This window comes from Patiria miniata, unplaced genomic scaffold, assembly GCF_015706575.1.
Source record: "Patiria miniata isolate m_02_andy unplaced genomic scaffold, ASM1570657v1 HiC_scaffold_1, whole genome shotgun sequence".
NCBI classification, from domain to species: Eukaryota; Metazoa; Echinodermata; class Asteroidea; order Valvatida; family Asterinidae; genus Patiria; species Patiria miniata.
In genome coordinates this window covers 24,990,159-25,004,862 of record NW_024037047.1, presented here as the reverse complement: position 1 = coordinate 25,004,862, position 14,704 = coordinate 24,990,159, and the positions used below count along the sequence as shown (strand labels likewise).

Here is a 14,704-nt window from a genome sequence, read left to right as displayed (position 1 = left end):
GCACGCGTGTGCAAATATTATGTTATGATATATTGGGTGTATCCAATCAGGTATTCCTAAATAAATGGCTTTGATTGAGAAAAGGAATTAATCATAAAATTAGCTTAAAGAATTAATCATCAGCTGTCCATTGATACCTCACTTGGCTCACTGAAATATCAACTGAGCACCACTGATTTCAAAACAAATGCCAGGACATCTCGTTTCCTCAATTTGCTGGATATAAGTTGAAAATTAAGCTGTCCGAAGAATGCGCTGTCGCAGTGACAGTGCGATAAACAGGAGGTATGTTGAAGATGTGGCTGCATAAAATGGTATGCCGACATTATAAAGTGGCTCGCCGATTACCTTTTTTGGACGTGGTTATAAATCAATGCCCCGTCCCCCCCCCCAAAAAAAAAAACTCCGAAACAAACAAAACAAAACAAAAAACAACAACAACAACCAAAAAACCCAAAACAAAACAAAACAAAACAAAACAAAACAAAACCCACAACAAAACAAAGACAACGGAGAAATGTTTAGGGAAAAAATTGTGGCAAGGTCCAAGTTCAATAAAGTGAAAAATCTTGAATAACAAAGTTAAGTTTGTTAAAGATATGTCTATACTAATACATTAAAGTGACCCGTGGTAAGACCGAATATAATAGGCCTATGCTTATTTATAATACCATGCATCGTACTGACATTCTATGGCACGCTGCAATAAGGTTATTGGGTACATAACAGCATCCAATTTTTGGCATATTACTCGTCTTTTTGTACCCCCCAACATGGCGCCGCAATCGCTAAAAAATACGGCCTATTAAGACACGGGAAAACGGTTGACGCAGTTGAAGGAACGCTGATGTCGATTGATCAGTTGTCATCAAACTCAGGCCGGATGACACTCAAATTCTCGTAACGCACTCGGTCAAAAGAAAAATAGGTCTGAAAGAAAATGAAATGAACAATGTCCTTTATAAGCATGTGTGCATACCCTCGTGGTTAGGGTCTAGCCGGATTTTAAAATACCACACTAGTAAAAAAAGATTGCCTATGAAGCAAGGGAAGGGACAGGGTGGATTTTTTTTTGGAATTTGCTAATTCGTTCCCAACAATTGCTAACTCGTTCCCAAGAATTGCTAAATCGTTCGCACGAATTGCTATTTGGTCCCCACGATTTCCTAATTCGAGGGAACGCATTGCTATCTCGTGGATCCTGGAATGCGTGAGTAATTCGTGGAAACGAGTTGGTAATTGGTTGGAACGAATTGACAATTCGTGGAAACGAATTAGCAATTCGTGGGAACGAAATAGCAATTCGTGCGAACGAGTTAGCAATTCGTGCGAACAAAATAGTAATTCGTGCGAACGAATAAGCAATTCGTGCGAACGAATTAGCAATTCGTGGCAACGAATTATTAATTCGTGGGAACGAATTAGCAAATCCCCCCCCCAAAAAAAAAAATCCACCCTGTCTCTTCCCGGGCTTCATAATTGCTTCCAACACAAATGGTGATAAATGTATTAAGTGCAGTGTACCTATCTAAACAAAAGGAACATGTTTTGTTTATTTTCCTCTAGCTAAATATCTAAGAGGATGCGGTGGGCTAGGGTAACTTTGATGCGAAATTGATGCTTTACTTACATGTTCAATTTTACTGTCATCCTTGCCACTTAGGGTAGAGACCAGTTCAGAGAAACTTGGTCTGTTGTTCGGATCCTCTTCCCAGCACTTACGCATCAGGGCGAAACTAATTTAAATGAGTCACAGGGAAACCTTACGAGTGAAGATTCTTCTGATTTTCAGATCCTCCTTTTAGCACTCGCTTATGCAGAAATCACGTGAATGAATGTTTTTTTAACAACAACATATTTTGTAGCATAAACTAGAAACACATGCAGTGATGTTTATAGCAGCTAGTCCATTGTTACATATGGCTGCATCTCTCTTTGTCCACAAGACTATACCTTTTCGAAAAGACTTCCAGACTATTTAAGTAGGCCTAGGCCCACCTCATATGCATGCATACTTCTACTCATCAACATGGGTGTCGCCATGATTTTTTCTAGAGGGGGCACAAATTGTTTTTTTGCCAAAAAATGTTTGCATTTCTCAACACATTCTCGATTTATCAGTTTTAGAGGGGGGGGGGGCAGGGACATTTTGCCCCCCCTACTCATTAAATTTACACCACTTTGTCTTCGCGCCTCTTTTTTTTTTTCTTCTTCTTTTTTTTTGGGGCTTTTCCAGGGAGAGGGGGGGGGGGCAAATGCCCCCCTTGCCCCCCCCCCCCCCCCCCTAGCGACGCCCATGCTCATCAAACTGGTGGCTCGGCATTCACAAAAAAGTACGGCCTACGGAGCATTGTAGCTGGGTCAAGTTTGCCGTACGAGCCAGCTTGAATGTTGACACGCAGAGGTGCTGACACTCGCTATCTACTGTTCCGCCAAGAGGATGTTTCAGCAGGTCTTTTTAAAGCAATAATTATATATTTTGGACAAAAACTACATGTTGATAAAACTGAGCACAAAGTGAACATCTTACCTTTTGTCGTCACAGTTGCTGGGCTTGGGCATACGGTATCCTCCCTTCAGCTTCCTGGCCAGTGACTCGCTCTTGGTGGTCGGGTAGGGGGTTCCCCCTTTACAATGTACGTTAAATATAAATTAGATACAGTGGACAAAGGGGAAAGGACCAATTGTTTAGTTTTCACACCACTTCAAAGAATCTTGATGGAAATAAAGTTGCCTTCAACGGTTTGATAATGGCAGGACTGATTTCTTCCATTTGAGCAAAAAAAAACGCAGTATATTTTTAAGCAGAATATGTCTTACCTATTGTGGTTATTTCCCACAAGAGGATGCCAAAAGACCACCTGATGATGATAACAATTAAGTCAAGAATTCTTTAATTCTGTGACGGGAAATATTTCGCCCAACAAAATATGTAGATTTAGGCCTGCATCACGAATAAAATACTCCAAACGATAAACGAGGTTATTTGTACTTACACATCACTCTTTGTCGTGTACCTCTTATACCTGATTGACTCAATAGCCAACCAGCGGACTGGAACCCGCCTCTATAATTCAAATAAATAATGCATAATAATAATAATATTCAAATGCAAAAGAAAAGGCATGAAAACTAACCTTAAAAAAGTCACGGGTTAAATTTGACCAGGAATCATGGTCATATTTGATCTGATCTGTTTTTTCGGGTCAAAATCACACTTTTCCGAGTCAAAATGACCAATACAATGACCACGAGTATTGTCATTTTGACCCAGAAGTTTCAGGGCAGAAACTTGATAGCCCGGAGTCCTGGTCAAATTTGACTCGGGACTTTGTGTAGATTGCACTTTTTGTCAACTTCTCATGATATGGGATGTCCCATATAATGTCCTAGCTTACATGCCAAGAAAGAGGTCGAGAATCAAGATCATACATATTTGCAATATCTCAATCAAAGTCAAATTATAAGAAATGTCACCAGCATGTGGGAGTGAGGAATACCGAAAAATAATTGCCTCACTTTGCTACAATTGATTTGAAACTTGACTTGAATTCAATGGACTATTTATAGACATGTGACTGACGAAATTATTACCTCCCCCAAGGAGGTAATGCTACTATCGGTGTTGGTTTGTCATTTAATAAGTTATCTCAAACAGTTCTAGATGTAATCGGGTAAAAATACTCAAATTAAATCAAAAGTATATCAAATTAAAGCTTATTTCATCATCTTTCATTTTCTGTTCAATTATCTGGGTGTTTACTAATGATTTTTGAGGAAAAATTCCATCCAAAGATGATCACCACTAAAAGTAGTCCTGAAGCACATCACCTACGCTCCATTGCAAAATAGAGCAATTTTAGGGCCTATTCATCATCCACATTTCACAGAAATGCGAGCTTCTGTTTTTTTTTTTTACACATCATCAAGTTCACGGCGTTCACAATGATCTAATGTTGAAGAATGTGAGGGCATGCAAATCGTGATTTGGCCGGCGTAGGCAATTTCGGACCGATTTACTGGTCTGCACCCTATAAAAAGCGAAGTTGTGAAAAATACCCCCAAACCATGCACGTGTATGGCATGAGGGAGGATGGATAGCCCATATTTGGGAGAAATAACCATCCAATTTGAAAATGGACGCCTATGCTCCATTGCATAATAAGACATTTTAGGACCTAATCATCATCCACATTTCACAGTTATACGGGCTCGCAGTCCGCTGCATGGCTTCCAACCTTCTTTTGTTTTTATTTTTTACAAATCATCAAGTTCACGGCCTTCACAATACTCTTATAATAACGAAATTTCGGACCGATTTACTTGTCTGCATCCCTATGTGCTCAAGCGCATACAACACTGAAATCAACAGGTCAATGGACTCAACCATTTGATACAATGCGTGAGTGGGGAACGTGCAATAAAATGTGCAAGTCCAGTGGATATGGGTATACATGTGTTTCTGAGGTGATTTTGTGGAGGTTTGCGCTTTCTGAGTGCTTTCTAGTTGATATGTTATTCAATAGTAACTGTCTTGCTTGTGTCTGACTGGCAATATGAGCTTTGTAAAATACTTTCAGCATCGTATGAACCTCTCTAAAACTGAAATACGAACTTGGTATATAGGTCTGGAGTTTAGTTTAAAACAATTACCTTTGACGTTTGAACATAGATATCCTCCCCTCTGGACAGTCCAAAGTCTGAAACCTTAGCAGTCAGCCCTTCAGATATTAGGATGTTCCTGGCAGCCAAATCTCGGTGGATCACCTTTTAAGATCAAAGAACACAATAACAATACCTCTTAATCCATTGTGGAACTGCTCACTGAGGACAGAGCCTTCATTTTAGTTGCACCTAAAGTCCAAGGTCAAAATTTGATTTAATTTCGGGTCAGATTTGACCTAAAGCTGGGTAGAATTGAAAACATGCCATATCTTTGTGTTACTCTTCGGGGTCATTTGATCCAGAATAATGTCATTGTGACGAAACAATTGTCATTTCGACCACATTAATTTTAGTATACGTGAAATGTTTGATTTGAACCAGGAGCGTGTCAGGTGTAATCTGACCCCCGGATTCCTGAGGTAGATTCCTGAATGTACACCGGAACTTTTAGTGGGTAGGTTAGCATTTTGATCCGGAATGTGATCAATAGAAATGTAGTTTTGGACCATGAATAGTATCAATCCAAATAAAACTCGGACTTCGTGCATGTCAAATCCAAACAGGGTTTCAGTAGAGTGTAAATATGAAAACTGAGCCTTTCATAATCAACAACTGAAAAAAATTGCAAATATGCGACGGCTCCTTACCCTTGCTTCAGCAAGGTGCTCCATTCCCTTGGCAACATCCAGAGCAAACTTGACCAGCTGTTCGGAAGACAAGGCATCCTCGTCTGAGTCTGACTGTGAGCGAGCCGTCCGCAGGTAGCTGCGCAGATCACCGCGGGGAAGATACTCCAACGCGACGTACAACACCTCTGATTAAGAAACAGTATGGTTTCCGGAGTCAATGTCACACGCTATTTTCACATGTTTATGTAAACACGTGATAGAAAGCAACTCGTTCATCTTTGTTCGACTTGATCAAGAAGCACACTACCAAACTGAACTAAATTTTAATACATTGTCTTAATCTCAACTGTAACTTTGTCTTTTATTTACGGGTTTGTTTTCGTTGTTATTCAGTCAGATATTATCAATATTTTTTTACAATAAACCGAATACATACGTCGATGCTGACATGCGCCAAGCAGCGAGACGACATTAGGATGGTGGCCAAAAGAGGTCATCGTGCGAAGTTCATCGATGAAATCATCTTTCTCACTCGTCGATGCATGGCCTGTTTGAGAAACACAGTGTTTAATATTATTTAACCTTTAGTGTATAGCTGTCAACTAAATACCACAAAGTTGACGTGTATATTCGAACTGACTGCCCCATTAGGCCCCGCCCACTGTGCAATTGGAACATAAGACGTGAGCCTCACTGAATGCCACATTGATAATGGAGATCAATGACATGCCACTATTTACAAGCCGCGCGCATTACACGCGCATGTACCCATGTCAGACATAAAAAACACTGTCTGTAATTGGTTAAAACGCCTTTGGGCGGGGCTTAATTGTCTGTGTATTGCCGTTAGACCGTTGTAAGGTATATATTAATCTCATATGATAAGTAGATATAGGTTACCTTTGAGCATCTTGATAGCAGCCCTTGTCAGTTCTCCATCTTTTATCACAGCACCCGATCGTACCTCACCAAAGTTCCCTCTTCCGAGGACTCGCTCATCCATGATTAGGTCGCAGCGAGGCACCTTCCACCCCTCAGCCCAAGGAGGTAGATTGTCATCATCATCGCTTTCAAGTAGCATTGGTGTTTCCTCCAGTGGTGGTATAGTGTCATCATACTCCACCTGCGGAGAACTTGTGTCTTCGTATTGGTGTGCAACCTGCTGTGAAATTTTGTATTCGTACTTGTGTAAATCTTGTGGTGAAATCCTTATTTCGTATTTGTGTGGATCTTGTGGTTCAATTCTGTCTTCATATTTCACTTCCGTTGAGCTGCCGACCTCAGACTGACCTGGTTGTCCTAAAGCATCCTGGTCCAAAGCAACATCCTTGAAAGAAAGAGACACAAAAAGGCAAAATATGTAATATTTGATACAAAACATATCTATGTTTTTCTCTCGACTTATTAATTTCATCTGCAAACTAGCCAAGCCTCCCTCGTTTTCAATAAATTTAAAGCCATTCTGAAAAGCTTTTGGCATTCAAGAAAAAAAATACTTGTCAAGTCTATAGCATTTGAACAATTTGCACGTTTTAGGTCACTAAGCTTTTAATGCTGTTTACACACAAAAATGATTTGTTTTAAGGCTGCTGAGTTAAATTTGAAATTCATTATTTTGCTTACGTTTGATTACATGTATAATTGAATTTAAACATGTCTAAGATGTCTGTATATATATATTTAAGGCCTGACCCTTCGTATTTTTTTCTGCATGCAACTTTCATTTTCCTATCGTTATATAAATAATATACCTGTTTAAAATTATCGCGTGACAGTTTCAATGAAATTCCTTCACACTTGAATTTCCCTTTCCTTGTTTCATTTTTTTTCTGTCGTAAATATTTCCATTTTTATTTATTATAAAAATCAGCCAAATAAACAAAGGCTTACCATTTCGACAGACGATCGCGCTTCACGTTTGCTCTGAAAACTACGCTGTTCTCTTCGGTTCCTTCTAGACTTGACGAGCATCACGATTGCCATGACAACCAATGCGCTTAGAACACTGGCCACAGTTACTATGGCGATAAGCACTACATTTGCACCTTTGACGAGAGCATCTTTTTAATTGAATAACGAACAGGTTATTTGTTTACATGAGAATATTTCACACATTTTCAAGACAAATCAATGTTTTCTTTTGCTGACACACTCAAAGAAAGCCTTGGATCAGATTTGATCCGGAACCCGGGTCAAATTTTACCTGGCATGTTTGAGGGTCAATTTTTTTTTACTGGTCAAATTGACACTTTTTCAAGTTTTTGGCTGTTGAATAATGATTCAGAACGTGTCATTATTACTCAACAAGTGTCATTTGACCCTGAAAAGTATCAAGTCAAATATGACGCGAATTCTGGGTCAACTCTTACCCCGGTACCTTTAAGAATGGGTATTACATCTGAACAAGGAAAATGTATCACATGACTATGTCGGACTGGGTCATACATCAGAATCATAAAAGGTATAATTTTCTGTTCATCCTATTACTTTTCTATAAAGCATCGTTATGAAATCTTCTTTCTGAATAAAAATCGAATGTTTTGCTCTTCAAAATTTCAGATTAGAATTGAAGTGAAGATGGACTATATCAGAACATATACTATGAAGAAAAAACAGTAAATTTAGTTGAATAAAGTTTGTCTTTGCAACAGAAATAGAAAAACTAAAATGAAAGGTAGTTTTGACTTTACGGTTGTATCACATATTTTGCTTTCTCTTCAGTTGTGTCATAAACAAGTAGATGAGTCATGCAATTGTCAGGGAAAATTAAAAGACTTTACTCAAGATCGAAAGAGATACCCTCTGTCACAAAGCATGTTTTATTTATCTTTCTCCGTGATAATATTTTCATAGTGTTCATAATATTGTATTCTAAAACAAGGAATGGGTGTCCAAAATACATTGCGCGAACTCTGTGCACATTTTGAATACCCAAATGTAAAAGGACCATAGAAAAATCTGTGAACTTCATAAGCGTTAAGATATTTCACACTTCAGTTTGCTTGATGAGTCCCTTGAATTTACACTAAAACACACATTGAGATTGTATCAATGTATGACAGAACAAACACATGATGCCCATTTTGGTGACATAAATTTGTTTCAGGGTAAAGAAAGTAACATTTAAGAAAAATGATCTTAGGGAAGACGAACGAATATGACATTTAGACGTATGCCTAATAGGTGAAATCACTGGCAGGTAAAAAGAGGTCTGGGACCAGCAAACACATACAATACTCACCTGCACAAGACGTTATCAGCACTCTGGTGCTCAGTGACTGATCACTGCTCGTTGCAAGGCACATTAGGTTACTTTCCCGAGTCTTGATGCCAGGGTTTGTCACGATGTGCCAGATGCTCACGTTGACCAGCCCAGCTCCGGTCCGTGCCTCGCTTTTAGTAGCTATCATCTGATTCCCAAGCATCCACGTGAAGTTCCAGACCCCTGGTCTGGCGTCTTGAATCCTGCACTCGAATAGCCGCGTGGTGCCGGACTGGACGCAGACGGGGCCAAACTCGGGGTCGTCCAGCACAGCTCCGGTGGAGGGGTCCAGCAGATGCAGCGTGGCATCTCGTCGTTCCACCGAGGAGTCGTCAAATCGGGTTAGGCCAAAAAACAAATGTCTCCGGTTTCTGGTATGCGCGCGCGTTGCCTTAGCCATGCGCGTCGGCAAAATGAAAAAGTTTTTTTTTCAATGAAAGATGATGTCTCAAAACCGCCAAACTCACTGGTTTGACTGGAATCTTGCTGCTGCACTTTTTTAACGTGTTTTTTTTTTAGATGGGGTTATGATCGAGAATAAGCTTTATGTGGCCTCTCTGGACTCTCATATATTTGCACTAAGTTTAGTCGGGCTCCATTTGCAGTCAACAGCCGACATTTGAAGCAAGAAAAAAAAAACAGGTAAAAAAAAAAAAAAGCCGCGTCGCCGCACCCCTTTTTGGGGCAAGCTCCATACCAGAAACCGGAGACTTTTTTTGGCCTTATCGAAGGGATCATCGAAGGGTGGTCGAATGAAAACAAACACACAAGCAAAACCAATACACCTCAAATGCTTTGAAGGCGGTTCTGCATTGTTTTTTATTGTCACGGTGGTGTACAAAACAAGTTGGGGATCTTAACCAATCTGTGGTTAACTTATTATAAAGTGTTTGGGATTTTTTATATTAAAACATGTTTTAACTTGAGGCTTGATAAAGAATAGCTAGGGGTTAAAAAGGAAACTTTAATGTAAAAAAAAAACCGGAAACGTGGTTTATTGAAGTAAACAAAATGTTTGGATCGGGTTCTGTAATAAGCAGACTCACCTATAACATCGAGCAGCACAGTCGCACTATATTCCTTTGAGCCTAGGGACAGCATCCTACACACGTAGACACCTCCTGATGTCTCCGTAACAGGGTCGATGGTCAAACTGCAAACCTTGTGGGTATCATTCCAGAGGTCGATGACGTTTTGATCGTCACAGATAGGCCAGGTCAATGGCTTGTTGTTGAAAAGCCATCTTAATAAAATGTCTTTCCCTATGTAATCACCGGAAAGGATGCACGTGCACGTGAAGGTGATGTTGGATCCAACGGTGGCATATTGTGGGTTTCCTCCCTGGATCTTGAGTTCTACCGCTCCAGCTTCAAAGAAAGTTGAAGATCCGCATGAAATTAAATTGTAAACCCGACGACTGGAGGGGGGAAATCAACGCGGCTTACCCTAAATGCGCTATGTGCGTTGACAGTGGGTCGACAGGCGCGTATCCAGCAGGGGGGGGGGGGGGGGGGGGAGGTTGCCAACCATAGAAACCCATTGAAAATTATGCAACCCCCCCCCCCCTTTGCTCTGACACCTGAAAACAATTATATTGGTAATAATATACACCTTGGTACAAAATACGGACAGAGCCAGCTGGGTTAATTCTTGTAAAAATTCCTGGATCCGTTAGACGCATCGATCACGAACCTTCATTGAACTCGTGATTTATACGGAGTAACCAAAAATAAACCACACATATGGGCAAGGACGGCAGAGTATACACGAGCCTGCTCCGACGAAATTATCGAAGCTTAATTCTTCAATTCACAACAGGAAATTATATTCACCAGTGATTATTTTTCCTGCACCAGTGATTATTTTTACCTGCATTTACTTTGATTTCTATCAGTGAAGAATAATGGGCTTACCTTCGGAAGCATGCAAACAAGTCAGCACAAATATCGTTACGAGGAATAAAACCGCCATGTTGAACAAAAGGCTCTGAAATGTAATGTTCCGTTTATAGGCCTATTATGTGGTTCTGAAAATGAAATTCTCACAGTGATCAGTAAATGCTGCTCTTTGCCTGTGCATTAATAAAAAACAAAACAAATAGGAAACAAACCTCATATATTGTGAATTTAGTTCTCTCGTACGTATGAGTGCAGTTCTGCTTTCACTTTCTTTAAAGGAAATTTAAATAGAAACCATGTATTTTTGCTGATTCAAGGAACAATGAGACAACGAATAACACATTAATAACCTGTCAAATGTTCAGCTCGGTAAGATATCATAATACAAACAAGTGTACGAATACATTTTCTTATTTTCCTCGACTCAAAACCAGCTCATTTCCATAATGTTAATTGATGTAGGTTTTGACTGGCATCCTAGTATTACTTTTTTATTTATATCTTATTTCAACTGGGTGTCCCATTCAGTGGAATCCACTGGTTTTCCATGAGTCCCACCATACACAAAAGACAACAAACACAACAATCAATATTAAAAAACATACACATTAACATAAAGTCACATTAATTTTAAATGTCATCAAGCATATGGAAAAATAGGACCCCCAAGCTAATTACCAGAAGCATTAACCCCGTATTTCCCAGTTTGTCACTCGGGGAAAAGTTGCATTCTCAACTTAATTTGTTCATTGGGAGCATTATTCGCAAAACAAATTTAAGCCGTTTAAGTCAAACCATCCGTCGCGATCGAGGAAGTTATAATAGTTCCTCTTGTCTAGAACATGACATATTAGGCCTACAGGAGCATGATGCTTGATTTAGACTATATAGATATTTAATTTTTGTTTTATTTAGGCAGTTTTCGTTTTTGATTTTTTTTCAAAATGATGTCCATTACCATTAAAGAAATGATTTTTTTTTTTTATATTGGGGGAGGGGGCTGTTAACGTGTTTTGTTCGGACACCTTCATTTATTAACGGTCATCACGGCAAGTTTAAGTTTTAATCAAGCAGCATTAATAAGGGAATAACAGTGTGAGGAGCCGGTCTTCACTGCGTGATAATGACCGGGTGTGGGGGTGACCGCTGTTAATGGACCGAGACGAAGTCGAGGTCCATTAACAGCGGTCACCCCCAAACCCGGTCATTATCACGCAGTGAAGACCGGATCCTCACACTGTTATTCCCATTAATAAATACATTTTTAACGAAATAAACAGTTAAAATGCTCCAATTTTGTGACTTTCTTTCGGCGATATTTCCAGACTTTTTTGTGTTCATGTTCATGGGCCATTTTTAGCTTAACAGCTATAACGACGTAAACTCAACAGAAACTGCTGCCGTAGCGAAACAACAATGTTTTCATATCTTTACCTGATGGAGTAAGCTGAAATCTCGTTTGCACATTCCTTGTGTCCGGAATTACAAAGATGCTTGATTTAGGAAAGGTAAATATGTCGATGGGCGAAGTGTTCAAAGAAAATAAATCGTAGATCTACGCTTTCGTCGTAAACATCCTCAGTATATACTGCATTACTATACCTCATACATACTCATGATCGAGAGCCAAACTCTCACTGGTCAGTTCACCATCACGTGCCAGATGTCATTCTTGCTCACGTATGTTTCAGCCCCATAGACCGTGCGTGCATTTAGTTGTCTTCTCACGCATGCGCAATGGTTTCCTCCGCGTCGTCGGCTTGCAAACAGCGGTAGCAGACGACGCACTGAACGATTGTCTGGTTTTCATGTCTTAAAATGTATCCTTCCCAAACGTACTTAAAAGATTATTCAAACCAAAAATTATCAGTAGACCAAGTGAACAAAGATATAAATTGTCTCTAAAGTGTGGTAACGGCGCTAAAAACCTTTTCAAATATATAAAAAAAACACCAATAATTATGGACAAAAAAACGTACAAAATGAAAAGGAAAAACATCGTTCGCTTTTGAGTTTGGTGTACACATTTGGACAATTTGCCGGGTTTACCTTAGATCAGCCGTAATACCATCGGAAAGGATGATAGATTATTTTCATTTTACAGGTGATTTGATGTAAGAAGGAAACCTGTAGCTTATAAAAATCGTCATTTTTCGAGTAAACCATTTTGAAAGCTTCGTGCACAAATAAACTGGTCCCAGCGCCCTCTTTGATCGTACTTAACTGCATTTCAGGGCCGGGAACCGGTCAGTTGTAAATCGTTTCAGTTAAATGTATAGTTTCCAACGCGTCAAAAGATTACAAAAGGAGCGCCGCGGCGCGTGGCGCGTGGCTAGCCATGTTCAGTTTACGGGCCAGATTCCAGGGTCTGTGTACAGGTACGTGCACAATAACGTTACATTCAACGAAAAAAACGTATAACGTGAGAGCTTACTTTTCTCATTGAAACGGTTTCCGACTTAAACGATATTTATACATCGCACTTTCCGTGGCATCCTTTACCATTTTTCAGTGAAGACAAGTTTACAATTACTCGGCAAAACTGAAAAATTATCCCCTAAACTGTCGCCTGTTTTGAATTTGTGACCCAATACTTTCGTACTACACGACACGGAAAAACCCAAAAAAATGCATCAAATACTCTCTGTTTTTTTTGCGCTAAGGTTTGCAAAAGTGACTTTGATTGCCCTAAATTCCTGTCTTCGTGGGGAAAAAAATGTATCAAAGTACTTCGAGCGTGATGTTGACCGATACTTCGGTGGGTCAAACTGCGACTGCAGGTATCCATGTTTGCTGATTATCGGTATTTCATATTTTGAGTGCGCATGCGCGCAAACTAAATGAGCGGCTGAAACATACGTGTGCTGTTTACCAAACGCGCACGCGAGGATTCACGCGCAGGCTAAATACGCATGCGTAGTAGACTGTCGCACGGGTTACACGTGCGACAGTCTACTACGCATGCGCTTTACAAAGCTTTACTGTCGCACGGGTGTAGTACGCACGCGCGAACATCACCCAAAAGAGTTGTTTGGTTGCACGGTACGCGGTTCGCGTAAATTATATAATTGCCGGACTGGAGAAAATGTATGGACAATAAAGATGCCTTCTGTACAAAAGAAAGTTGTACACAAACAACTGTATTTACAACTGTAGTTACTGTATTGCAAACGAACCGAACTAGTGAAGTTGAGCAACACATTCTTTTGGTGAGCTTTTCAAGTTTCTCCGAAAATTTTGTTTTAAGTGCTCAATTATATATAAAACAAATCGGCAACTGAATATGAATGAGGTATAGTAAAACAAATATAACATGGTTTATTTTGGGTTGACAGTCGATATTAGCTCCCCTCTGTATTGGAAGTTGACAAACTAGTTCCCTCGGCTTCGCCTCGGGAACTTGTTTGTCAACTTCCAATACCTCGGGGAGCGAATATCGACTGTTCACCCTCAAACCATGTTATATTTGTATACTGCTGTACGATGTCGTTTCAAAACTTCCTTACGCGCGCGCACGCACGCATCTCTAGCAACTGTGTTGCGTACGCGCGCGTCAGTATCACGCGATGGGGGTTGAGCGCATGTGCAGTGCTCTTTTGTTACAAGCTACCGCAGGACTGTTACTATATTTTGACCAATCATTGGCTTGCATGGGGCTGAACGGGGCTTGATCAATGCTGGTTCAGGGGCCATTTATTCGCTTGATCTTTGAAGCCGGCCCATTATCACCGTTAATGCCAGGCCACGTGATCGAGTCTCGACCAATCAGAAACCATCAACTCTCCAAGGTATTTATTAATAAAATATAATATTTATACAGACTTTCGGATACAACGTACGACCGTACGGAAAGATGTACATGTTCATGGTTTTGTTTCTCATTTTCGGGGATAACTGATATTCGCTCATATTAAGTTACATGAGACAACGAACGAAAAGAGTCCGTTAATTTTTAGTTATGGAATAATATTATTTGGAAAGTTTGGATGACGGGTGGTGCAGTTATATGACGATTCAGTTCCGAGTGGGGGGGGGGGGGGAAGAGAGAGAGACGCCGACATTACAATAAAAAAACTCGAACTTGTGTACGTGTACGGATGGTATGGCGTATTGATAGTCTGAGTATCAACCAGATGCAGCACGTACAGACTTTATCTACAGCTAGGTCTACACAATGCACGTACAAATAGTTGTATTGTGCATTGCACTATGAACCTTATGGATCTCGTCATTGCATTATGTTGAGCAGC

The 14,704-nt window shown here is 40.1% G+C and overlaps 1 protein-coding gene across 1 annotated transcript; it reads right to left on the bottom strand.

Moving 5' to 3' along the window:
- Nucleotides 1-832: 832 nt before the first annotated feature.
- LOC119732146 (tyrosine-protein kinase receptor old-1-like) lies at nt 833-10,527 on the bottom strand. Its single transcript, XM_038205552.1, has 13 exons — nt 10,470-10,527; nt 9,603-9,923; nt 8,536-8,865; nt 7,185-7,354; nt 6,195-6,621; nt 5,731-5,841; nt 5,313-5,479; nt 4,654-4,767; nt 2,997-3,067; nt 2,821-2,861; nt 2,531-2,627; nt 1,631-1,736; nt 833-930 (listed from the first exon to the last, which is right to left on the bottom strand). Exons 1-13 carry the CDS (start codon nt 10,525-10,527, stop codon nt 859-861), a joined length of 2,085 nt encoding a protein of 694 aa, XP_038061480.1. The 3' UTR covers nt 833-858.
- Nucleotides 10,528-14,704: the final 4,177 nt, after the last annotated feature.

Coding starts and splice junctions, on each gene's coding strand:
- LOC119732146 (XM_038205552.1), bottom strand. CDS start 10,527: ATGGCGGTTTTATTCCTCGTAACGATATTTGTGCTGACTTGTTTGCAT. Junction 2,628..2,820: donor GTGGGAAATAACCACAATAG/GTAAGACATATT, acceptor TACATTGTAAAG/GGGGAACCCCCTACCCGACC. Junction 1,737..2,530: donor AGCAACTGTGACGACAAAAG/GTAAGATGTTCA, acceptor CATTTAAATTAG/TTTCGCCCTGATGCGTAAGT.